This window comes from Narcine bancroftii, chromosome 6, assembly GCF_036971445.1.
Source record: "Narcine bancroftii isolate sNarBan1 chromosome 6, sNarBan1.hap1, whole genome shotgun sequence".
NCBI lineage: Eukaryota > Metazoa > Chordata > Chondrichthyes > Torpediniformes > Narcinidae > Narcine > Narcine bancroftii.
The window spans coordinates 242,287,722-242,312,604 of record NC_091474.1 but is presented as its reverse complement, the minus strand read 5'-3'; the positions used below and the strand labels follow the sequence as shown (position 1 = coordinate 242,312,604).

Genomic DNA, 24,883 nt, shown 5'->3' with positions numbered 1-24,883 from the left:
TATTTAAGATTCAGTTAGATAGATTTTTACATTGTAGGGGGATATGGTGGGGGGGGGGGGGGGTGGGAAAGGCAGGAAGGTGGAGTTGAGTCACTGATCAGATCAGCCATGATCTCATTGAACAGCTCGAAGGGCCAGATGGCCGACTCCTTATTTCTCATGTTCTCAGTGCTCCTGCGGTCCTCACTGACACTCTCTTTTCCCCTTTTGTCACTGAAAGTCTTGCTTGCAGAAGTTTCACAGTTAGCATAACACGCAGTTTCATAAGCTTAATTGTTTGAGAGGAGAGAGAGAGTAAGAAAACTGGGCTGGGATTATCAGCCTTATTTATCTGCCCCATGGAAAGTGGGAAATGTTTTGCGATTGTATTAATCCTGCAGGATTTCCACAAAGGGTGAAAAATGTCAGTCTTGTGGCTTTTGAGATTTGGGCGTTGCACTGCTAAATCTCCTGCCTCTTTGATGTTGCAGACCCTCCTTTCAACTTTTGTGTATCTGATGCTGTCTGGCAGGAGGTGATCTGTGCCTCTCTCTCTCTTTATAAACAGCAGGCAAAGGTCTCCCAGTCAGTGGACACTGAGTCAGCCAGCTGAACTTCACACTGGTGCTGGAGGGTTAAAGAGAGGCTTTCAAAGACTTGGAAGAAATGCCTGGAGTCTGGAACGTGGTGTACCTTGGGATCCTGTCTCGCTCCCTCTGGCTGGTGCTGGCCGGCTGCTCCCTGCAGCAGTACCGGGTCCCGCTGGAGGTCAGGGACAGCGTGCTGAGGAAGCTAGAGATGGCCGAGGCTCCTCGCCTGACCGAGGGGGACCTGGGGAAGGTGGTGGTACCCGCCCGCCTGAGGAACAAGTACATCTCCCTGCTGCGGCTGCACAAGGAGAGGAAGCGGAGGGCACTGCCCAGCCTGGCTGGCATCCTGCGGGGAGTTCCCGGGAACACAGGTGAGGAAAGTCTTCCCTTCCAGGAGTGGTGTTGGCAGCAGAAACAATGGGGACTTTGAGACTTCCAGACAGACCCCGGGAGCAGGGGATGGAGGGATGTCTTTAAAGTGCAAGAAGCAGAGTTTCAGTTTGATTTGAGGGGAGGGTATATTCTCAACAGGGGGTATATTCTATTAAGATTCCTTTATTGTCATGTAATAAAGACAGTGCAGTATTACACAGAATAACTTTCATCTGCTGTAAGGTGGACAGATTCGCCATCGGCAGAAATTGCCTAAAGTGTCTCTCTCTTATAGTCAGAGTCCCCCAAGTGTCTGCAGCTACACAGTCCAGTCCAAACCTGCAACAAACAGCCCAAGCTCCAGATCCAAACCTCCGACACGACCAGGAACCTTTCAACGCTCTCAGTACCCTCTCGAATCCCAGATCTAATACCTGGTTCTCCTTCAGTCAGTATCAAGCCAGCCTCCAGCTGTCCACCACCTGGTGTGAATCCCTTGACTGCAGTCTCCAGCAGCCCACAGCCTCTGCGTGTTATAGGGGCTGTATTCTGTTAAAGGGCTGTATTCTTTTACAGGGACTGTATTCTGTTACAGGGAATGCATTTATTTTATTAAAGGGGTGTATTCTTTTACAGGGGCTGTATTCTGTTACAAGGGATGTATTCTGTTACAGGGGTGTATTCTTTTACAGGGGGTGTATTCTGTTACAAGGGATGTATTCTGTTACAGGGGTGTATTCTTTTACAGGGGGTGTATTCTATTACAGGAGCTGTATTCTGTTACAAGGGATGTATTCTGTTACAGGGGTGTATTCTTTTACAGGGCGTGTATTCTTTTACAGGGGCTGTATTCTATTATAGGAGCTGTATTCTGTTACAAGGGCTGTATTTTGTTACAGGGGTGTATTCTTTTACAGACTGTGTATTCTGTTAAAGGGGGTGTATTGTTAAAGGGGTGTATGATGTTACGGGGATGTGTGTAGTCCAGGAGTACACAGTCCATTTGTGTGCAGTACATGAATATGGGATTCGACAGGGTACAGGGCAGTGTCAGTGTGCAGGACTGTGCAATGTACAAGGAATGTGCAGTGCTACTATGCATAGTCCTGCTACATGTGCAGTCCAGAAGGTGTATGCACATCTCAGAATGTGCGCTGTCCATGGGGTGCACAATACGCACACCCACGGGAGCGTGCATGGCCACGCAGTTGGGGGGGGTGGGAATGGGCAGCTCATAGCTTTTCAATCATTGGTTTACCTCTGTAAGGTGGACAACACACATCTTCCTTGTGGCCCTGTACATGCCTGCTCCTTGGCCTCAGTGAAGCCCCCAGTTTTCCCTGGCTCCATTAACCTAACCATGCTGTCGCAATGAGTACCATACTCGAATCCAGGGATTATTTGTGCCCCCCCCCACTAACCTCTCCACCAAAATTTGGATGAAAGTTTGGAGGCCAGTCCTGTCTGCTTCATCAGCTAGGAAATCCTTTCACCACCATGTTTGGGGTGGGGGGGGGGAACAGTGCCTTGGAAGGTTTATTTTGCCCTGTTGCTTTGCTTTGTGTAAATCTAATCAGGTGCCACTAAATGCCTTCCACACATTGCCCCACAGTCATGTCTGAGGGGGGGTCTCAGTGGAGCTGCAAATTGCCAAGTGATTCACAGTCCACCGAATGACAAAGGCCACGAGCTACTTTGTCTTGTCTGGCATGCACAGCTAACTTGCAGGAGTTAGCACACCATCTTGTGCAGACAAGGGGGGGGGGGGGGGGTTAGAAACAGGATTATGCACCGCCCGTGCTTGCCAAAGGGGGTGTCAGTGAACCCTCACTTCACCCCTCCCACCTGCCCCAAACACTCAAGAGTCACAGCTTATTATTGGCACAAAATTCGTGGTTCAGGACACCTGCATGGGAGTGCGGGTCTCATGCTAAAGAACACTGGCAAGGCTGCACTGTCAGGACATCTGCATGGGAGTGTGGGTCTCACGCCATAGAACACTGGCAAGGCCGTACTGTGCAGCGATCTGGACCCCACACTACTGAGGCAGCGTCGGACATTCCTTTTAAAAATATTCACAGACATGGTTTAAATCAAAAACACAGCCATAAATCATTAGTTAACTGAATCCTAACCAAAACATTAAATTAACAATTGACACTTTATTCATAACACATCTTGAAAAGAGGAAGAATTCCCCCAGGAAGAGGAAGGGTAAAAATACAATTAAACCTGAGACAGAAAAATACTTTATTTTAAATAAACTAATTATAGATTACCTTATATATTAAAAAAAAGGGAAATTATACTTTTATTTAATTTCACATGTGCATTAAAAAAACCTGTAAATACATTTCTCATTCGGAAATAATGAAAAAAATGAATACATGGTGATTTTTTAAAAAATTCCCCCCCCCCCCTCAACAGCCCAATAGAAAAATAAGAAGAAAGAAAACATCTGGATAGTACTTGTAAAAGCTATCAAATAAAATAATTTTCGGAAGGTTCAGGTCGGGCGATTACAACAATTTGTAAATATGATTCCCAAATTTTTTCCGTTACGTAAATTGTACGTAATTTTTTTCAAGTGGTATCTAACGACCTTCTTCAGTCCGGCCATCTACCCTTTCCCAAATACACATCTGACTTCTGAGCTACTGCTGTACATTTTAAAGTTACCGTTAGGGCTACTTTAACAAATTCTTTTTGACCAAAGGGAATTTATACTTCTCAGATATTAACTTTATCTTCTGTGATATTATCAATGTTTACTACTCTCATTTATCTAATAAAAAAGGAGACCCCCCCTCCCCCATTTAATCAAACCCCTCCCTCTAAGCAAGGTTAACTTATAAATAATGTTCATCTGAATCGAACGACGACATCTGGAAACCAGACAGTGCATTTCAGGAACATCCAAACACCTTTAAATTAATCCACGAATGGGCCGCACATCTTATGAAAATTAAACTTTACATTTTAAAATATTATATCTGATTTTTTTTCCTGAACTTAGGCAAGACATGGTATCATGTAACCATCAGCCCCTTTCACACTTGCCAGTGATCCCAGGAATTGAACGGTCTTTAAAGTGGCGAGTGTGAAAGCAAAATCTGCTCGATGTCGGCGTCAGATGACGTCATCTCACGCCGGGGATTGCCGGCCTTGACCGCTAGGACCATCCCCGGCGACTGCGGATGCTGGCGTTGAGATCAGGCAAGTGTGAATCGGGCAATTGCATTAAAGGTCGAACAGACCAAATGCCAGGGATAAACCCTTGCAAGTATGAAAGTGTTCAGTGTCCTGGTTTGGAGTGGTCAGGTGTGAAAGGCTAAACCCCCCATTCCTATTCCGGGACACTGAATGGCTGATTTACTGGCATGCAAGAGTGAAAGGAGCTATTGACTACGAATAGGTGGAGTTCTGTCTTTCTATTTCATCAAATTTGCCCGACTAGCTAACAGAGATGTAAACGCTAAAATTCGCCTTTGAGATGAAGTCAATAGCAAACATTTAAATAAACCATCTCACAGAATAAATTTTAAAAAAATGCATGAGTGAGGCAGTTTCTTTGGTTCATTGATCATTCAGGAATCTGATGGCAGAGGGGAAGAAGCTGTCCTTCTTCTGCTGAGGGCTCGTCTTTCGGCTCCTGTATCTTTTTCCCCGATGGTAGCAGAGTGAAGAGGGCTTGGCCTGGGTGGTGGGGGTCCTTGAGAATAGAGGCTGCCTCTTATAGACGTCCCCGATGGAGTGAAGTCTGGTGCCCGTGACGTCCCAGTTAACAGCTCTCTATAGTCTTTTCCTGTTGGCCCCTTCGGACCAGACAATGATGCAACCAGTCAGAATGCCCTCCACCTGTAGAAATTTTCAAGAGTCTTTGGTGACATGACGAATCTCCTCAAACTCCTCATGAAGAACGGCTGCTGGCGGGCCTTCTTTGTGACTGCACTCTGCAAAGTTCACTGAGAACCACAAGAAACAGGACCCTCGGCCCATTGAGTCTGTGCCGAACTGCTATTCCGCCTTGCCCCATTGATCCATAGCCCTCTATTCCTCTCCAAATGTTTTCTCTGTTGAAATCAAGCCTGCATTGCATCACTTTAGCTCATTCCACACTCAGCACTCCCTGTGTGATTCATATTAGTGAATATTACCACTGACCACCAAGATTCGGCACCGAACATTTCCCCTAATGTTCCCTTTAAGCACTTCCCCTTTCATCCTTGACCCAACCTCAGTGGAAAACGCCTGCTTGCATTGACCCCATCTGACCCCATCATGATTTTGTGCACTTCGACACAAATCTCCCCTCACTCTTCTAAGTTCCAGAAAATAAGTCCTAACCCTTTTCGTATTTTGAAAGGTTGAGATAGGGTGGATGCGGGTAAGATGTTTCCCTTGGTGGGTGAATCGAGGGCAAGGGGTCATAGCCTGAAAATTAGAGGTTATCCATATAAAACAGAGATTAGGAAGAACTTAGCCAGAGGGTCGTGGATCTGTGGGACTCGCTGCTGCGTACAGCAGTGGAAGCCAGATCACTGGGAGTATTTAAACAAGAAATAGACAAGTATCTCATTAGTGAGGGCATCAAGGGATATGGGGAAAAGGCTGGAAATTGGAACTAGTGTAGAGTAGCTTATTGTAAATTTACGGAACAGACTTCATGGGCCTAGTGGCCAGCTTCTGTTCCGTTGTCTTGTGATCTTGTGAACCCGTTTAACTTTTCCACGTAACTCAGTTCGTCCTGGCAACACCACTGTGGATCTTCTCTGCACACTTTCAATCTTTTTGATATCGTTCTTCAGAACGTACCCCTCAGATCAAAACTCTGGGTGAAAGAAAAAGTAAGAAATCCTATCTTGAGGCTTCACACCAAATATTTTAATTTTTACTTTTAGAAATACACTACAACCCCCTTCAGCCCCATGACCCTGAGCTGCCCAAACACACCCATGTGACCAATGAACCCCATACATAACGAGGCAGCCGGGGGAAACCCACATAGACATGGGGAGAACATACCAACTCCTTAAAGCCAGATTCAAACCCAGGTCGTCGCTGCCGTTAATAGCTAATCTTGAACATGATAGAGCATCGAGAGCTGAGAGGTGACATTCTAGAGGTTTATAAAATCATGAGGGGCAGGGGCAGGGTGAATGATCACAGTCTTTCCCCCAGGGCGGGAGAGTCTAAAACGGAGGATATAGATTTAAGGTGAAAGATTTAAAAGGGATCTGGGATGAGGGCAGAGGCTGGGATGTGGGCGGAGGGGTGTGATTCTCTCAAAGGGTGGTAGATTCTCTCAAAGGGTGATAGAAGCTGCCAGACGAAGTGGAGTGGGGACAATTCCAATGTTAAAAAGCAGTTGGACAGGCACATGGATTGGAAAGGCTGATGGGGATGATGGCCGAAGGCAGGCACGGTTAGTGCAACTCCGCTACAGCACCAGCGACCCCACATTCAAATCCTTCACTATCTAGTTCGTACATTCTCCCCGTGACCACGTGGCTTTCCTTCGGGTGCTCCGGTTTCCCCCCCATGTTTCAAAGATGCTGGAGCTGACTAGGTTTTGTGATGGTACAGCACCGGCCTACTGCAGGGGGAAACCTCTGTACCTGCAGGAGTGTAAGGGGACAGGACAACACCTGGCCGGCTGTCAATCAGTCAGCCTGAATGGATCAAGCCCCACCCGTTCGGGTGTCAATCACCCTCTGGGATATAAGTCTGCACTGGCCTCCTGAGGCCAACTCCAGAGTTGCTGCAGCCACAACCAGCCTGGCTCTGTGGAAGTCTTTGCGGATTAAAGCCTGTTGTTCAGTCTTTACCTTGTGTGTGTCTGATTCTGTCTAACAGTGCACCACAAGTTTATTGGTCAGACGGGTGTATTTGGGTCAGTGGGCTTGTTGGCCGAGGGGGCCTGATACCGTTCTAAAAACATTTAGAACTGGGACCAGTTCAGATGGACAATGCAGTCAGCATGGGTGAGTTGGGCCGAAGACCCGTTTCCCCCCCCCCACTTCTGTTGTAGAGTGTGTTGGGGTGTGATGCGTTGTTTGGTGTGTCGGCTGTTCCACTGGGCAGCGGGAGAAGTGGACAGAGGGGAGAGGGAAGTCTGAGCTGCATTCACCACCTTCTTCAGGGGTGCACGGATCCTTTGGAGGCGACACCACGGAATAGGGCAAAAAGGCATTCAGGATACTTGCCCCCGGGACTGTGAGTCTTTCTTTGTAAGACATCGATCACCACACCACTGGGATGAGGCATTCCTTATATGAGCAGAGACAGGGGAGATTGTAAAAATTGGCCATCCGACCTGTCGAGCCTGCACCACCTTTCAACAAGGCGTGGCTGGTCCAGCCGTGGTCTCAGCTCCACTGACCCGCCTGTTCCTCAGAACTCAAATTCTCATACCATGCAAAAATCAGTCCTATTTAATGCGGCAGCCTCACCACTTCCTTGGGGGCAGAGAGTTCCACAGATTCTGGGAGCAGTGGTATCTCTGCCCTAAATCGACTTCCCGAAATCCTGAAAGGCTGAACTCGTTATCCTTTTAGTGGAGGAGGCAGAGGGATTCTCACATCAAGGCATGGAGGGGTGAGGGAAGGGGTTTAACAGGAAAAACTTTTTACCCAGATAAGGGACATAGATCATTACAGTTCAGTACAGGCCCTTCAGCCCACAATGTTATAAACCTTCTCCAAGACAATTAACCCCTAACCTCCTTCACCCCCGTAACCCTCATTTTTCTTCTGTCCATGTGGCTGTCTTTTAAATGCCCCATTTGTTCCAACCTCCATTGCAATGCATTCCAGGCTCAGGCGGGGAGAGAGAACTCCTGACGTCTCCCCTAAATTTTCCTCCACAGGTCGCCTGAGAGAATGGAGAAGGCAGAGACTCTCCAGATTATCCAGATGATGGCTTGGAGTTGCCAAGGCAGGGAGGGTGACAGAGTGATGGGACAAATCGGGTGGAGGGCAGCGGCAGTGGCTGGGGGATAGACTGGTGAATGGAATCCATGTAGGTGTGTGTACAGACAAGGTGAGAGTAGGGGCTGTTCATGTGTTGCCTAGTTCCATGACGAAGAGTTATTTTCTCTGGAGTGAGTGCTGTGATTCCTGTTAGGCTGCACACTGAAGAACTAGAGGGCAGGGTTTAAAGGTCAAAGGTGAAATGATTAAAGGGTGGCACTGTTGGCGTAGCGGTTAGTGAAACGCCTTTACAGCACCAGCGATTGGGACCGGGCCTCGAATCCCACACTCATGTTCTCCCCGTGCCTGCAATGGGCTTTCCCTGGGAGCTCTGATTTCCTCCCACCATTCAAAACGTTCCAAATGATTGTAGGTTAATGGGGTGAGATGGGGCAGCAAGGGCCTGTGGGCCAAAATGGCCTGTTACCATGCTGAAGGGAACTTCATGCAGAGAGCGATGGGGGTGTGGAACGAGCTGCCAACTGAAGTGTCGAAAGCGTGCTCCATTTTGACAGTTGAGAAAAATGTGGACAGGTACGTGGATGGGAGAGGTAATGGAGGGATTATGGTCCAGGTACAGGTCAACTGGATTAGACAGAATAATAGCTTGACACAGACAAGATGGGCCAAAGGGCCTGTGTAGATCTTGTTGAAAGAATCAAAGACTTGTTGATCCAAACCAAGGCTTTTATTAGCAAAAGACAGGAGCTCCTCACAGGTGGCCGACCAGTCCGGAATGATCCGACCTGGCTAGGGACACAACCCTTTAAGGCCCAGACAGTAGGCATGGCTTAGCTCTCAGCCAATCGCTGTAAGCACAGTCTAGATACTGTAACTATATACACTACATACATTGGTGATAGATCTGTACTATCACAGCCTGTTTCTGTGTTATAGTGTTCTATGGTTCCATTGTAATGAAAAATATTCAAAATATTATCTGGAGATCTCCATTAAGGGTCCTGACCGCTCCATGGATTCTTCCTGACCCACTGAATACATAGAAACAGGCCCTTCACTGCATCTAGTTTCATGTAGAACATCTGGACCTGCACCCTCTATACCCCTCCCATCCAATGTTGCAATCGAGCTCGAACCCACCACCTCCGCTGCCCATCCCTGCTGCCAGATCTTCCCTCCAGCTTCTCGCTGCTTGCTGAAGGTTCCAGCACCTTACGTCTCTCCATTTTGAGCACATTCACCTCCCTTGGCCTCTGTGTCCCTGCGACCGAGAATTCCAGGGCCTCCCTGCCTCTGTGTCCCTGCGACCGAGAATTCCAGGGCCTCCCTGCCTCTGTGTCCCTGCGACCGAGAATTCCAGGGCCTCCCTGCCTCTGTGTTCCTGCGACCGAGAATTCCAGGGCCTCCCTGCCTCTGTGTCCCTGCGACCGAGAATTCCAGGGCCTCCCTGCCTCTGTGTCCCTGCGACCGAGAATTCCAGGGCCTCCCTGCCTCTGTGCCCCTGGGACCGAGAATTCCAGGGCCTCCCTGCCTCTGTGTCCCTGCGACCGAGAATTCCAGGGCCTCCCTGCCTCTGTGTCCCTGCGACCGAGAATTCCAGGGCCTCCCTGCCTCTGTGTCCCTGCGACCGAGAATTCCAGGGCCTCCCTGCCTTTGTGTCCCTGTGACCGAGAATTCCAGGGACTCCCTGCCTCTGTGTCCCTGTGACCAAGAATTCCAGGGCCTCCCTGCCTCTTTTAGAAGTGAGGGAATTTTTCCACCGCAAGTGCCCATTATCCAACCCAGCGCCCTCCAGTTCTGCGCCCTCCTGTTCTGCGCCTTCTGCTTTTTTTGACAGCTTCTTCGCCCGTCCCACTGCAGAGAATGATGCGTAGGTATTGTTACAGGCCCAGAGGATTCCAAGACCCAGCAGCAATAGATATTCACCAAGACAAATAGTTACTTAAACAAAAGAAAGGGGTTAAGTTAGGTTAGTTAAGTCAATAATGATAAGTTAAAGTGTGATTCTGTTTTTATGTTTAAATATAATTAAAAGCAACAAATTCTAAGCGCACGTGTATATAATGGGTGTGTAAGTTCAGAAAGGTTCTTTGGTTCACACTCCAATCTCACTTCTCATTCCTCCAAGTTCACTAATTGCAGGCAATTCTTATACTGTGCACAGAATTTAACATTTATAAAGTTCACCAGGCTTTGGTGCTTGAAAGGTAAATGGTTACCACTCAGGAAGGTTCTTGTCAGTTTTCAGAGAGAGATTTGTTGATCGCTGGATACTTACAACTGATTCCTTTTTATTTAGCCACTTCAGTGTCTTGCCAAAGAAACTTGCCCCCTCAGGGTTCTCCAGATGATAACTTCTTTTTTTTAGGTCATCACAGAGATCTTCTTTGTTTCTCTTATTTCAAGTGAAACATTAGACAGCCAGACCTCTTGCATGAACCACAGTGGCTTTGACCAGGCTGAACCTAGCACTCACAACCCGTTTTCCAAATGGGGTTTTCCACAAGCTTGCCAGCTTGTCCTGTTCCAGTCCCAGCTGCTGCTGCTGACTGTCAAACTGCAGAACTGATCTCTCTCTCTCTCTATCTCTCTCTCTCTCTCTTTCTCTCTCTCTCTCTCTCTCTCTCTCTCTCTCTCTCTCTCTCAGAGAAAGCCTGTTTGACTCTCTCTGCTTGCAAGACCACATGACCCTCTTGGAATAGCAAGTTCCACTCCATACAATCTGCGGCTCCGACAAGCTCTTTCAACTGTTGCCTTTTTGTAAACAACAATCCATTACTGAAGTCTCTTGAGCACTCTCCAAAGGCTCTGAGTCCCCAACATGTCTAGCATGAGCAGAGCTCCAGTATTTTAAATAAGATCTGTTTTAAAGTGCTTGTATGTGGCCTTCTCTAACAAACCTTTCCCAATTTATCTCTCAAAAACATATCTATATTCTGTCACAGTGCACCCTCCCCACCATCACCGCACCTCGCAGGCCTATTTATGCCCAGAATAGTAATGCACTCTTTCGTTTCGATAAGAGAGCGGCACGGTTCGTGTGGCGGAATAGCGTGGAACTATTGTAGAGCCAATGACCCGGATTTGAATTCACCACTGTCTGTATGTTCTCCTCATGGCCGATATGGATTTGCTCCAGTTTCCTTCCACATTCCAAAGATGTACTTAATTGGTCACATGGGTCTTTTTGGGTGGCATGGGCTGGAAGGGCCTGTCCCCCTGTTGAATCTCTAAATTAAATTAAGCTAGAAACCTCACTGCATTGAACATGGTGAGCACTGAGGAATGGGCGTGTCTCGACACGGTGACAGTGTTGGAACTGATGTAGTTTCACCTTTGATTTGCTCTGGTCACCTTTCATTCTGGAAAAATGATCATCACATGTTGGAAAGTGGGTAGCCACTGTTTCCAGCCATGTGCTCCACACAACAATGTTACCAGCCAATTAAAAGCCAGCGGAGCAGACGAGCTGGGCTTTAGGGGGTGGGATACAAATGTTGGGACCCCATGATTCAGCCGTGCAAGCTATTGGTGAGATCACACTGGGAAGAATGTGCGCAGTTCCGGTCACCTGGCTGCGGGAATGATGTTAGTAAGTTAGAAGGCTGCAGAGGAGGTTCACCAGGATGTTTTTAAATCTTAAATTTGGACATCCAGCAGGGAAGTGGGCCATTTCGGCCCATGAGTCCATTCTGCCCATTAAACTATACCCCCGGTATGTTTCGAATGGTGAGCGGAAGCCGGAGCCCCCTTGGGAAAACCCACGCAGACACGGGGAGAACGTACCAACAGACAGCGTGGGATTTGAACCCTGGCACTGTAAAGGCGTTGCACTGACCGTGTCAGTGCTGGAGGGCTTGAGTTACAGGGAGAGGTTGGACGGTACATTGTATAATTGTATTGTTCATTTGTTTATATATTAAATTCCAATAAAACTATTTTAAAAAGGAAGACAGAACATTAGATCACAGTACAGGTCCTTCAGCCCATGATATTAACCCTTCCCTCCCTCACACCCTTAACCCTCTATATTTTTTACAACCAAGTGCCTATCTCAGAGTTTTTTGAATGTCCCTATTGTACCAGCCTCTCCCCTCCATCCCCGACAATGCGTTCCAAGGACCCACCACCCTCTGTGCAAAAAATGTACCCCTGACGTCTCCCCTCAACTTTCCTCCACTCATCTTAAATCTCTGGTATTGGCTATTGTCGTCCTGGAATAAAGGCCAACTGACCTACACCTCTCATTCTGGTAGACCTCTATTCAGTCTCCTCTCATCCTTCATTGCTCCAAAGAGAAAAGCCCCAGCTTGGTCAACCTTGCCTCATGTAACATGTTCTCCAATCCAGGCAACATCCTGGTAAATCTCCCCTGCTCCCTCTCTGAAGTATGAGATTTATGGAGCTGCTACTATGCCTGGGTCTTTATTCTCTGGAGTGAAGGAGACTGAGGGATGACCTGATATAAGTTTATAAATTCATGAGGGGCATGGATAAAGTGAACATTCAGTCTATTTTACAGAGTGGATGATTCTAGAACAGTGATCCGGATCCTTTTATTTCCCACTACCTTAAGTATTGTATATTTTGGCGTAAAAGTCAACCCTTGATGCACCAAAAAACACCCCCCCCCCCAAAACAGGGATCATCTTATACGCCAGATACATAAACACGACCTTAGGATTCAACTCAAAATTCCACTCGATTGGTTCCATAACCCACCCAGACCTCACCCTACAACACATTCTTAAGCGAAATTCGAAAGGAATTTTTATTGTTTTTAAAAAAAAAATCTAAAATCCTTCAAAATCACGATCACTGTCGTCATCTGAGCACGCCCTTTCAAACTGCCGTGTAAAATGGGGTTAACCAGAAAATTTGCGCCCCAATCATGCGGCAGTTAGCAAGCAGGGCGAGAATAGCAACACCAGAGGACGCCTGTACAACGTGAGGGGAGGAAGGTGTAAGGGGGAAGGAGTAAGTTGGGTTTTTTTTAACATAGAGTAGTGGCTGCATTGCCAGGGGTGGTGGTGGAGGCTGATCCAATAAGGACATTTAAAAGACTCTTAGACAGGCCAATGAGTGTAGGAACATAGAGGGTTATGGGTGTGAGGTCGGGAAGGGTTAGTTTGTGGGATTGATTTATATCGGTGGGCTAAATGTCTGTGTCCTAGAACCTTCGATAGTTCATACAAATTAAGTTACCACCCTATGCCAAGACAGAAAAAGATAGAAAAATATTCACCGTTGCAGTTAGTGTACGAAGAAGAAAACAATGCTTTAAAGTGCAGACAGATCTTTTTGTTGTCCCGGAGTAGTTCATGATCAAGGTTTGGAAAACACAGGAATCAATTGTCAGACATCGATCGTGCACATACGCAGTTTCCAACTTTGATGCATGAACTACCCTATCGAGACACTAGGCCCTTTCAATCCACCATGTAGAAAGGGGTTTAATGGGAAATTTACCTGGTTAGCACCCCAGTTATGCACCAGTTAGAAAGAGTCTGACCCGGTCAACCCTGTCAGAATCCAACTGGGCCCCTGACCTACCTCAGAGGGAACTCAGTTAAACTTACCTCAGTCGTGCCCATGGGCCATTTGAACAGGAAAAAGGCCGACCCACTTATTCCAGTGACGTCAGTCAGTGCTTGCCAGCATCCAAACATCTGGCGATATTTCCGGTGAGCGCGTGACGCATCATTGCGGGGGGAGGGATCCCCCTTAAATGGCCGGGTTGGAATGGGGCGATTTCCCCCTGCGATTCGAGAGATGCTTCCAGGTGCTGCAGTTCAGAAGAGGCTACTGTCATACGGGTCCCAGTCTGAATTAGACGAGTTGGCTTTCCCTTCGTTTTGGTAGTGTCCCACAATAAATCATCCTCCGTGCCATCCACGGCACTAGAGATACCACACACTCTTGCTTCAGACTTCCTTCATTTTGCTGGAGGTTCCATAATAACCCATCTTCCGGCCACGCTCAACAAACATGAAATTCAGGCTGAAATTGGGGGCCCGTCTTATCTGAAGGTTGCCTTATACGATGAATTATACGGTAATCCTTCTTGTCTATGGCATAGGATGAGAACCGCTGTTCTAGAATGAGAGGGCAAAGGTGTAAGGTGAGAGGGGAGAGTTTCAAGAGGGACCTGTGGGGCAATATTTTCTCTCAGAGGGTGGTCCGTATCTGGGGACGAACTGCTAGGGGAAGCTTTAAAAGTGACGTTGTTATCCTACCCACATTTGGACAGGTGCGGGGATAGGTTGGGTTTGGAAGGTTATGGACCAAATGCAAGCCAACGGGACGAACAGAAGGGTTGAGCCAAATGGCCTGTTCTGCACACTTTCACTCTGTACTACCGCGGTGGAACATCCCGCAGCATCCACCCACCCCCCCCCCCACCCCCGCAGTCCCTATTGTGTGCCCAGGAGTTGAATTCACTGATCTAGCGGCGCATCTGGAATTAATTGCCTTCAAGGTATGGGTGGAGGTTAGTTAGCTGGCAGCCCAGGAGGGCCGAGTGGCCTGCTGGGGTCCGTTTGCAATGCTTCCACTTCACCGTGTTCCTCTCCACCTTCCCCCCCCACACCAGATATCACGGGAAACGTTCTCTACTCGGACCCCACCAGGCAGAGGCTGGTTTTCGACATGAAGGGGCTGATCCCGGAGAACAGCGAGGTGACCATGGCGGAGCTCAAGCTCTTCAAGAGAGGCGTCCACAAGGGGGAGCTTCCCCCCAGGAGGCACAGCCGGCCGGTCAACAACGCCAGGGTCAGTGTGTACTGGGTCAGGACCCTGGCTGACGGCAGCAACAGGACCTCGCTGATCGACTCCAGGTGAGAACAAGATATAGGAACAGAAACAGGCCATTCATCCCATCAAGTCTGCCCTGACATTCCCTCATGAGTTGATCTGCTCTCTCACCCAGTCCCTTCTCCCCATAACCCTTGATGACCTGGCCGACCAGAAACCTGCTGGAAATTAAAACATTCCAGCACAGTGCAGGACCTTCGGCCCACGACATTGTGCCCGACCTACTGCACAATCTAATTCTTTCCTCCCTCTTGCATCCATGTCCCTGTCTAAGTATCTTTTAAGTGTCCCTATTGTTCCAGCCACTAACCACCACCCCCCTACCCCCCCCACAGCAATGAGTTCCAGGCACCCACCACTCTGAGTAACTTACCATTGACGTGTACCTCTAAACATTCGCGGTTAGTGCACACTATTACTGTGCTATTGACCTGGTGCTATCTGTGAGGAGTTTGTAAATTAGCCCCGTATCTGTGTGGGTTTCCTCCGGGGGCTCCGGTGTCCTTGCATGTTCCAACAACATAGGTTAATTGGTCACATGGGTGGGCTCATGAGCGGGCTCATGAGCTAGAAGGGCCTGTTATCTGGATATCTCTAAATTAAAATTTAAAAATAACAGATATCCTCTGGTATTGTTATCCCAGGATAAAGTTGCTGGCTGTCCACCCTATCTAAACCCCTCAGAATCTTATACACCTCCATTAAATCTCAGCCTGGTCCTATCCAGTTGTAATGTGACATCCCTGGTCCCGTTTAGTGCCCCAATGGGACGGAGGAGGCCGGGGTGGGGTGGGAGGGGGGAGGAAGGGGTCGGTCACGTTCCTGAGGGCCCGCTTCAGGTTTGCCGTGTCGATTTCCCTAACGTGGTGTCTCTCCCTCTGCTTGAAAGGCTGGTCCCCGTCCTGGACTCTGGATGGAGAACCTTTGACGTCACCCAGGCTGTCCACTACTGGCAGAACACCGAGGCGGGCAACCTGAACCTGGAGGTCTGGATTGAAGCCGAACGCCCCGGAAGGCACGCAGCTGAGCTCGCCAGGTTCGTCCGCTTCACCTCTCAGAACCCAGCCGATCAGATGCTCGGAAAACCAGAACTTATGCTCTACACCCTCAACTTCAGTGAATACGGGTACGTCCCTCTTGACCCTTAAAGAAGTTTTAAACTGCAAAGGTGTAGGAAAGATTCATGAGGATGGTTGTGTTATAAAGTTTACTTGTTTAAGAGCTGTGAGGTCATGTTGCAGCTCTACAAAATTCTGGTGAGACACCACTTGGAGTATTGTGTTCAGTTCTGGTCGCCTCATTACAGGAAGGATGTGGAGAGGGGGCAGAGGAGAATCACCAGGATGTGGCCTGGTTTGGAAAACAAGTCTTACGAGGCAAGGTTAGCAGAGCTGGGATTTTTCTCTTTGGAGTGTAGACGGATGAGAGGAGACTTGATAGAGGTCTACAAGAGGCATAGATAAGGTGGACAGCCAGCGCCTGGTTTCTAGGGCGAGAGTAGCAAACATCAGAGGACATCTGTACAAGGTGAGGGGAGGGAAGTTTCGGGGCAAAGATTTTTACACAGAGAGTGGAGGGTGCCTGAAAAGCATTGGCTGAATGTCTTTAGAAGTGGGAATGTTGTGGAGGCTGATACAATCGGGACATTTAAAAGATTCTTGGCAAGGCACAGGGATGTAAGAAAAATAGAGGGTCATGGGTGTGAAGGAGGGAACGTTTAGATTGCTGAGTAGGTTTATATTAGGTCGGCACTACATCATGGGCTGAAGGGCCTGCACCATGCTGTAACGTTCTATATATTCTGCGTTGTCATGTTGTACTTGGGGAAGTGAGAAGGGTTCATCTGCGAGCAGTCTTAACATTAGCACATGGAAGAGACGAACAAGGGGGCGGTTACAGAGTGTAGAGTTACAGTGAAGAACAGGAGATCAGGAGGCAATTTCATTCATAAAGGAGCCAGAGCGTCAAGCAGGTCTCGCAGCATATCCACAGAGGGTAAAGGTACATAAAGAACGATTCGGGCCTGAGCCCTTCATTAAGGAACGAGCAGAAAGCAGGCATGCGGCTGAAGAGGAAGGCGAGGGGAGAAGGAAAGGACGGGCAGGGGAGGAGCACGGGTCAACAGGCAAGAGGCCAAAGATAGACATGAATAAAAGGGCAGTAAAGAAAAGGTGAGAATTGATCCGGGAGAGGTGGCAGTGGGGGGGGGGGGGGGTTGATCTGTGAAAGCAGAGCTGGAGGATAGAAATGCAACAGGGAGAGAGGGAGAGAGAGAGAGAGAGAGAGAGAGAGAGAGGGAGGGAGGGACGGAGGAAAGGAGAGTGACAGGGAGAGAGAAAGAGAGAAGGAGGATAGGAGAGCGACAGGGAGAGAGAGAGAGGGAGGAAAGGAGAGTGAAGGAGAGAGAGAGAGAGGGAGGAAAGGAGAGTGTCAGGGAAAGAGAGAGAGAGGGAGAGAGGGAGGAAAGGAGAGTGACAAGGAGAGAGAGAGGGAGGAAAGGAGAGCAACAGGGAGAGAGAGGGAGGGAGGGAGGAAAAGAGAACAACAGGGAGAGAGAGAGACAGGGAGGAAAGGAGAGCGACGGGGAAAGAGAGGGAGGAAAGGAGAGCGACAGGGAGAGAGAGAGGGAGGGAGGGGAGGAAAGGAGAGTGACAGGGAAAGGGAAAGAGAGGGAGAAAGGGAGGAAAGGAGGTAGGGAAAGGGCGAGGCACTAATGAAAACGATGTTAATGCCATCTGGTTGGAGGAAAGCATGAGGGCACTGGTGTGGGGCTCATTTAGGAGCCTGATGGCTGCAGGAACGAAGCCTGTTGGTGTGCGGTTTCACACACTTGAGATTTCTCATCGATTGGAGGAGGGAGAAGAGAAAGTGTGTCTTGGGTGGGCCCTTCAGTGTATTGGCTGCCTCTCCTCAGCAGCAGGAGAGATAAGTGGTCCCTGGAGGGGCGAGAGCAGACAGGATTAGGGTTGAGAGGCTGGAATGATTGAGGCTTTTCTCTCTGGTGCAGAAGAGGCTGGGGAAACCTGTTAGAGAAATTCAAAACCCTGAGGGGTGTAGACAAGGTGAAAGGTCCCGGCCTTTGCCCAATGGTAGGGAAATTGAAAACTAGAGGGCATAAGTCGAAGGTGGGAGGGGAAAGTTTCAAGAGGCGACCAGAGGACAGCACAATGTTGTGGATACATGGAATGATCTTGCCAGGGGAAGGTGCAATTGCAGCATTTAAAGGACATTGTTCAGAGGGAAAGATGAGAGCTGCGGACACTGGACTCTTGAGGGAGGAACAAGAAGCTGGAGGGACTCGGAGTCAGGCAGCATTCGTGGAGAGAAACAGTCGGCCTCCAGCAAGGGTCCCACCCCAAAATGGAGATTGGTCATTTCTCCACAGTCTCTTCCAGCCTCTCAGGCTTTAGGGGGATGTGGGCCTAACGCGCACAGGTGGTGGGGGGGAAGGGATGGTCAAGTAGGGGTGGAACATTTTGGTCAGTGAGTTGGGCTGAAGGGCCTGTTTCCATGCAGTATGACTCCAGTATTTCCAGGGAAACTCTCTAGACTGATGTGTATCATATAACCATATAACAATTACAGCATGGAAACAGGCCATCTTGGCCCTTCTAGTCCGTACTAAACCAAATACCCTCCTCTAGTCTCACCTATCTGCACCCTGCCCATACCCTCCATTCCCCTCCCATTCCATATACCTATCCAATATTTCCTTAAATTACAAAATGGATCCTGCCACCACTACTTCTCCCGGAAACTCATTCCACACAGCCACCACTCTCTGAGTAAAGAAGTTCCCCCTTATGTTACTTCTAAATTTCTGACCCTTAACTCTTAACTCATGACCTCTTGTTTCAATCTCCTTCCCTCAATAGAAAAACCCTATCCACATCAACTCTATCTATTCATAATCTTAAATACCTCTATCAAATCCTCCCTCAACCTTCTACGCTCCAAAGAATAAAGACCTGATTTGCTCAATCTTTCTTTGTAGAAACCCAGGTAACATTTTCATAAATGTTTGACCTTTGTCCCCTCCTGCCATTGGTTGGTTAGTTGGTTAAGAAAATAACACCATAATTCAAAGGAGCAGAAGTAGGCCATTCCACCCATCAAGTCTGTCCCACCATACAATCCATTTTCCCACTCAGCCCCACTGCCCGGCCGTCTCCCCATGACCTTTGATGCCCTGTCTAATCAAGAACCTATCAATCTCTGCCTTAAATACACACCATGACCCGGCCTCCATGACCACTTGTGGCCACAAGTCCCACAGATTCACCACCCTCTGGCTGAAGAAATTCCTCTGCATCTCTGTTCTAAGTTGACGCCTCAATCCTGAAGTTGTGCCCTCTTGTCCTAGACTCTCCCACTGTTGGGAAACAACCTTTCTACATCTACTCTGTCCACGCCTTTCAACATTCAAAAAGCCTCAATGAGATTCCCCTTCTCATTCTACTAAATTCCAACGAATGCAGGCCAAGAGCTGTCAAACCCTCCTCATGTGATAACCCTTCATTCCCAGAATCATCCTGGCGATCCTCCTCTGAACCCTATCCAACGTCAGCACCCTTTTATAAATGAGGAGCCCAGAACTGCTCACAATACTCCACATGAGGTCTGGGCAGTGCCTTATAAAGCCTCAATATCACATCCCTGCTCTTCTATTCCATTCCTCTTGAAATGAACGCCAGCATTGCATTTGCTTTCTTCACCCCCGACTCACCCTGCAAGTTTCCGTTCAGGCTGTCCTGTACAAGGTCCTTTTGCATCTGGGCATTTTCAATTCTTCCCCCGTTTAGAAAATAGTCTGCCTGTTTATTTCTCCTTCCAAAGTGCATGACCAAACACTTTCTGATATTGTATTTCATTTGCCACTTTTCTGCCCATTCTCCAAATCGGTCTAAGTCCTTCTGCTGCCTCCCCATTTCCTCAACACCACCTGCCCCTCCACCTGCAAACTTGGCCACAAAGCCATTTATTCCATAATCTGCCTCATTGATACACAATGTAAAATGAGGTGGCCCCAACACTGACCCCCGGTGGAACACCACTAGCAACTGGCAGCCAACCAGAAATGAGGCAGACCCTCCGAGAACTCACCAGCCTTCACCTTGACTAATGCACCTCATGAAGGTTCCTTCCGTTCCACCCAGTCAGCACTTATTCTGTGTCCCTGATTGCCCTTGTATTGAAGCCTAAAAACCACCCCACCCGCCAAATTCAATGCAAGATATCCGTCCGTGAAAGACAAGATGGATCAGTGAACCTTGACACTTCAATGGTTTTGTGGTTAATACCAATCTGGTTTATTCAATACATTATGTTTAAATTCAGATTTCCCCACACATACGCACACACACACACACACACACACACACACACACACACACACACACACACACACACACACACACACACACACACACACACACACACACACACACACACACACCTACCCCTCTCTCTCTCTCTCTCTCTCTCCCAGGGAGGGATTTTCCAGATTATCACCCTGCCTTCGAGCGAAAGGTGGGTGGTGGTGGGGTGGGGGTGGAGTTGTCAGGGTAGATGGGCTGGAGAAAGATAAGAATGGGTGTGGCACAGAGTGAGGAGGGATGGTGGATGGATGTAGATCTTGGATGAAATCATTTAAAGACAAAACCCAGCTGGAGAACAACGTGCTGCTAGATCATTTAAAAAAAACATAGGAGCAGAATTGGGCCATTCAGCCCGTCGAGTCTGCTACACCATTCGAATCACGGCTGGTGTATCTTTCCTCTCATCCCCATTCTCCTGCTTTCTCCCCAGAACCAGGCCTGGATTAACATTAAGCAAAAATAAGCAGGTGCCTAGGGTTTCAAGGGAAGGGAGAGCCACAGAATTTCGTCCAGGGCCGGATTTACCACGGTGCACCTGGACTAGGGCCCCATAGAAAGAGGGCCTCACAATAAATAAAAAAAAGCCATAAATATACAGGTTATATTTAATATAGTTGTGGGGCCCGGCCGGGAAGAAAATTTTTAATCTATTATTTCACCTTCACCACTTAGCGAGTCTTAATGTCTTGTCAGTTGGACAATGGGAAGGTTGAGGGGGAACCATTGTTGGGCTGGACTCAGGGCATCAGTTGGCCTTAATCTGGCCCTGGCTGTGACATTTGACACCATTACTGATCAAGGGTCTGTCAACCTCCAATAATCTCCCCAATAATCCAGTTGCCTATGGTAATGAACATCTCAGATTCACCTGATGAGTCAGGGGTGGGATCTCCATTGAAACATTTCGAATGTTGAAGGGTGTGGACAGAGTAGATGTAGAAAGGTTGTTTCCCCACAGTGGGAGGGGGGGAAACAACTTCAGGATTGAAGGACGTCCGCATTGAACAGAGATGTGGAGGAATTCCTTCAGCCAGAGGGTAGTGAATCTGTGGGCGTTGTTGCCACAGTGGGTTTTGGAGGCCGGGTCAATGGGTGTATTTAAGGCAGAGATTGATTAGCCAGGGCACCAAAGGTAATGCGGAGAAGGGCGGGCAGTGGGGCTGAGTGGGGAAATAGATCAGCTCATGATTAAATGATGGGGTGAGAAGCTCCTGTGTCTTACGTCAGGCAGAGTCCATGTAGCGGGAAACAGTCAGTTTGTCAGGTGTCTGGGTAAGCCCAGGAGCTGAAACGCCGACACTTTCTCCCGCCACAGAAAAGCTGGGCCTTTCCAGTCTTGCCTGGTTTTACTTAATTTTTCCAGCATCTGCAGTTGTCCAAATAAAAGTTTTATTCAACATTGAATTTTATTTTGTCATGCGACTGGGACGCGCTCTCAGAGGAATGTAGAAATGGGCATAATGACAATGTTCAAAGGGCCTTGGCAGATTTGGTGGGGAAACCAGACTATTTCAGAATGCCAGTGTGGTCAGCATGGAGGAGATGGGCAGAAGGGCTTGTTCTGTGCTACATTGCTCAACGAGTCAGATTGTTGAGGCCAAGAACTCACGGATGTTGGGCACTGGGGAGTGCAGTGGATCAGAAGGTCTGAGAATACAGATACATATTTCCTTGAAAGTGACGTCGCAGGTCGATAGGGTCGTGAAGAGGGCTTTAGGTACATTGGACTTCATAAATCAACGAGCACAGGAGTTGGGATATGATGGTGAAATTGTACAAGATGTTGGCGAGGCCAAATGTGAAGTATTGTGTGCAGTTTTGGTCATCTACTACTGGAAAGATATCAATGAGCTAGAAAGAGTGCAGAGAAGATTTACTAGGATGTTGCCCGGACTTCAGGAACCGAGTTACAGGGAAAGGTTAAACTGGTTAGGACTTTATTTCCTGGAGCAGAGAAGAGTGAGGGGAGATTTAATAGAGGTATTTAAAATTGTTTGAGTGTGTGTGTGTGTGTATAGGGTATGAATGTGTTTGTGGGTGAGTATCTATGTATGGGTCTGTGGGTGTGTGAGCGTGTTTATGGGAGGTGTGTGTGTCTATGGGTGTGTGCATGTGTGGGTGTGGGGGTGGGGATGTTTGTGGGGGGTGTGTGTTTGTGGGGGGTGTGTGTTTGTGGGGGTGTGTGTGGGGGGTGTGTGTCTGTGGGTGTGTGTGTGTGGAGGGGGTGTGTGTGTTTGTGGGGGTGTGTGTGTTTGTGGGGTGTGTGTGGCGAGGGTGGTGTGTGGGGGTGTGTGTCTGTGGGTGTGTGTGTGTGGGGGAGTGGTGGGTGTTTGTAGGGGTGTGTGTGTGGGGAGTGTGTGTGTTTGTGGGGGTGTGTGTGTTTGTGGGGTGTGTGTGTGGGGGTTGTGTGTCTGGGTGTGTGTGTGTGGGGAGTGTGTGTGTTTGTGGGGGTGTGTGTGTAGGGGTGTGTGTCTGTGGGTGTGTGTGTGTGGGGAGTGTGTGTTTGTGGGGTGTGTGTGTTTGTGGGGTGTGTGTGTGTGGGGGGTGTGTGTCTGGGTGTGTGTGTGTGGGGAGTGTGTGTGTTTGTGGGGGTGTGTGTGTTTGTGGGGTGTGTGTGTAGGGGTGTGTGTCTGTGGGTGTGTGTTTGTGGGGTGTGTGTGTGTGGGGGTGTGTGTGTTTGTGGGGTGTGTGTGTGTGTGGGGGGTGTGTGTCTGGGTGTGTGTGTGTGGGGAGTGTGTGTTTGTGGGGTGTGTGTGTGTAGGGGGTGTGTCTGTGGGTGTGTGTTTGTGGGGTGTGTGTGTGGGGAGTGTGTGTTTGTGGGGTGTGTGTGTGTAGGGGGTGTGTCTGTGGGTGTGGGTGTGTGTGTGGGGAGTGTGTGTGTTTGTGGCGGTGTGCGTGTTTGTGGGGTGTGTGGGTGTGTGGGGTGTGTGTCTGGGTGTGTGTGGGGAGTGTGTGTTTGTGGGGTGTGTGTGTGGGGATGTGTTTGTGGGGGGGTGGTGGGTGTTTGTGCGGGGGGGGGGGTGCGTGTGTTTAGATGAGTAAATGGAAGCACACCGGAGGACGTGGGATAAGGATGAAAGGGGGGATTTAGGGGGAAGCATACAGACAGCAGTGGAACGAGCTGCCAGCTAAAGTGGTGAATGGAGGCTCAATATTAACATTTCAGAAAAATTTGTACAGGTACGTGGATGGGAGGGGATGGGAGGGGATGGGAGGGATATGGACTGGGTGCAGGTCAGTGGGACGAGGCAGAGAAATAGTTTGGCACAGACTAGAAGGGCTGATGGGCCTGGTTTGGTGCTGAAGTGGTCTATGATTCTGACTCGACTTCCTTGGGTACCTTGGAGCCTGGGGAGTGTTGGCGCTGGTGAATCACCACAGTGTCTTCTCCTTTCAGTGCGGCCGGTGACTGCGGTGGGAGTCGTGCCCGTCGGAGTGGGACCTGCTGCAGGCAGGAGTACTTCATCAACTTCCGGGAGCTGTCCTGGACCCAGTACTGGATCATCGAGCCCCCCGGCTACCAGGCCTTCCGCTGCGTAGGGGTCTGCAAGCAGCCCCGCTGGCCCCATGGGTACGGGGAGAGGAGCTGTGCGGCGGTGGAGAGTGCCTCGCTGCCCGTGATGTACCTGGTGAAGAAGGGCGCCTACACGGAGATCGAGGTGGCGGAGTTCCCCAACATGATCACGGAGAAGTGCGGCTGCACCACCGACAACGTGTCTGTCATCTAGCCGAGCAGGACCTTTCACCTTCGACCACTCACCCCCCTCTGACCCCTCCCCTCTGCTCCTTCCCCTGTAGGCCATGGTGACCTTCAAGCTGCTCACCTCTTCAAAGGCCTCCCTGGTTGGGAAGGTCGGGTGGTTTAAACTGGGAGAGGCGTCCCCGAGGTTTCATCGAGCTCCCCTTCCCCCAATCCCCAAACTGGAGGGGCTGAGGAATTTTTAATGGGAGACATGGATTTCCTCCTTCTGTCGGGACACTGGAGCAGAGGCTAGACATTGATTGTCCCGCCTGGGTCGCCAGGAGAAGGTTCTGTGGTTCAATGAATGTAGACCTTCCACAGGGTGTGATTGGTCGAACCCCACTGGTGTGAGAGGAGGTGGGATAATTTCAGGCAGAGGAAGGGCTTTGAATCTTGGGTTTAACATCAACAGCCTTCTGATGACACCCCCCCCCCCCCCCCCTCACCTCCCACACATCTCGACGTGCCCTGCACCAGAGTTCCCAGGATGGGAATTCTCTTGGATTCCTGTCCAGTGCTCAGGACACCGTGATTAACCGCAGTACTGTCTGGCAACACATCAACTGCTTTATAAATGTCCCGTGATAAGAAAATGCAGCACGAACATTGGAAGCACTTAAAGACTCTGCAGTCTTATTTAACAGTGGTTTTGGGCAGAGACACTTGGATACTCCAAAAAGGGGGAGGGTATGGCTAACTCTGTCTGTGTGAGTGTGTGTGTGTGTCTGTGTGTGTGTGTGTGTCTGTCTCTGTGTGTGAGTGTGTGTCTGTCTCTGTGTGTCTGTCTCTGTGTGTCTGAGTGAGTGTGTGTGTCTATGTCTGTGTGTGTGTCTATGTCTGTCCCTGTTTTTGCATTTGTCTGTGAGTGTCTGTGTGCATTTGTCTGAGTGTGTCTGTCTGTCTGTGTGCATGTGTGTGTCTGTGAGTATGTGAATGTGTGGGTGTCTATGTCTGTGTGTGTGTGTCTGTGTGTGTGTGTCTGTGTCTGTCTGTCTGTGTGTTTGCATTTGTCTGTGAGTGTCTGTGCATTTGTCTGAGTGTGTCTGTCTGTCTGTGTGCATGCGTGTGTCTGTGTGT

At 49.1% G+C, this 24,883-nt stretch overlaps 1 protein-coding gene across 1 annotated transcript; it reads left to right on the top strand.

The window, feature by feature from the left end:
• Positions 1 to 645: 645 nt before the first annotated feature.
• Positions 646 to 23,792, top strand: LOC138735568 (left-right determination factor 2-like). The gene is made up of 4 exons (XM_069883583.1): positions 646 to 940; positions 14,466 to 14,709; positions 15,576 to 15,812; positions 23,462 to 23,792. The coding sequence occupies exons 1-4, from the start codon at positions 646 to 648 to the stop codon at positions 23,790 to 23,792; spliced, it is 1,107 nt and encodes a 368-aa protein (XP_069739684.1).
• The last annotated feature ends 1,091 nt before the right edge of the window (positions 23,793 to 24,883 follow it).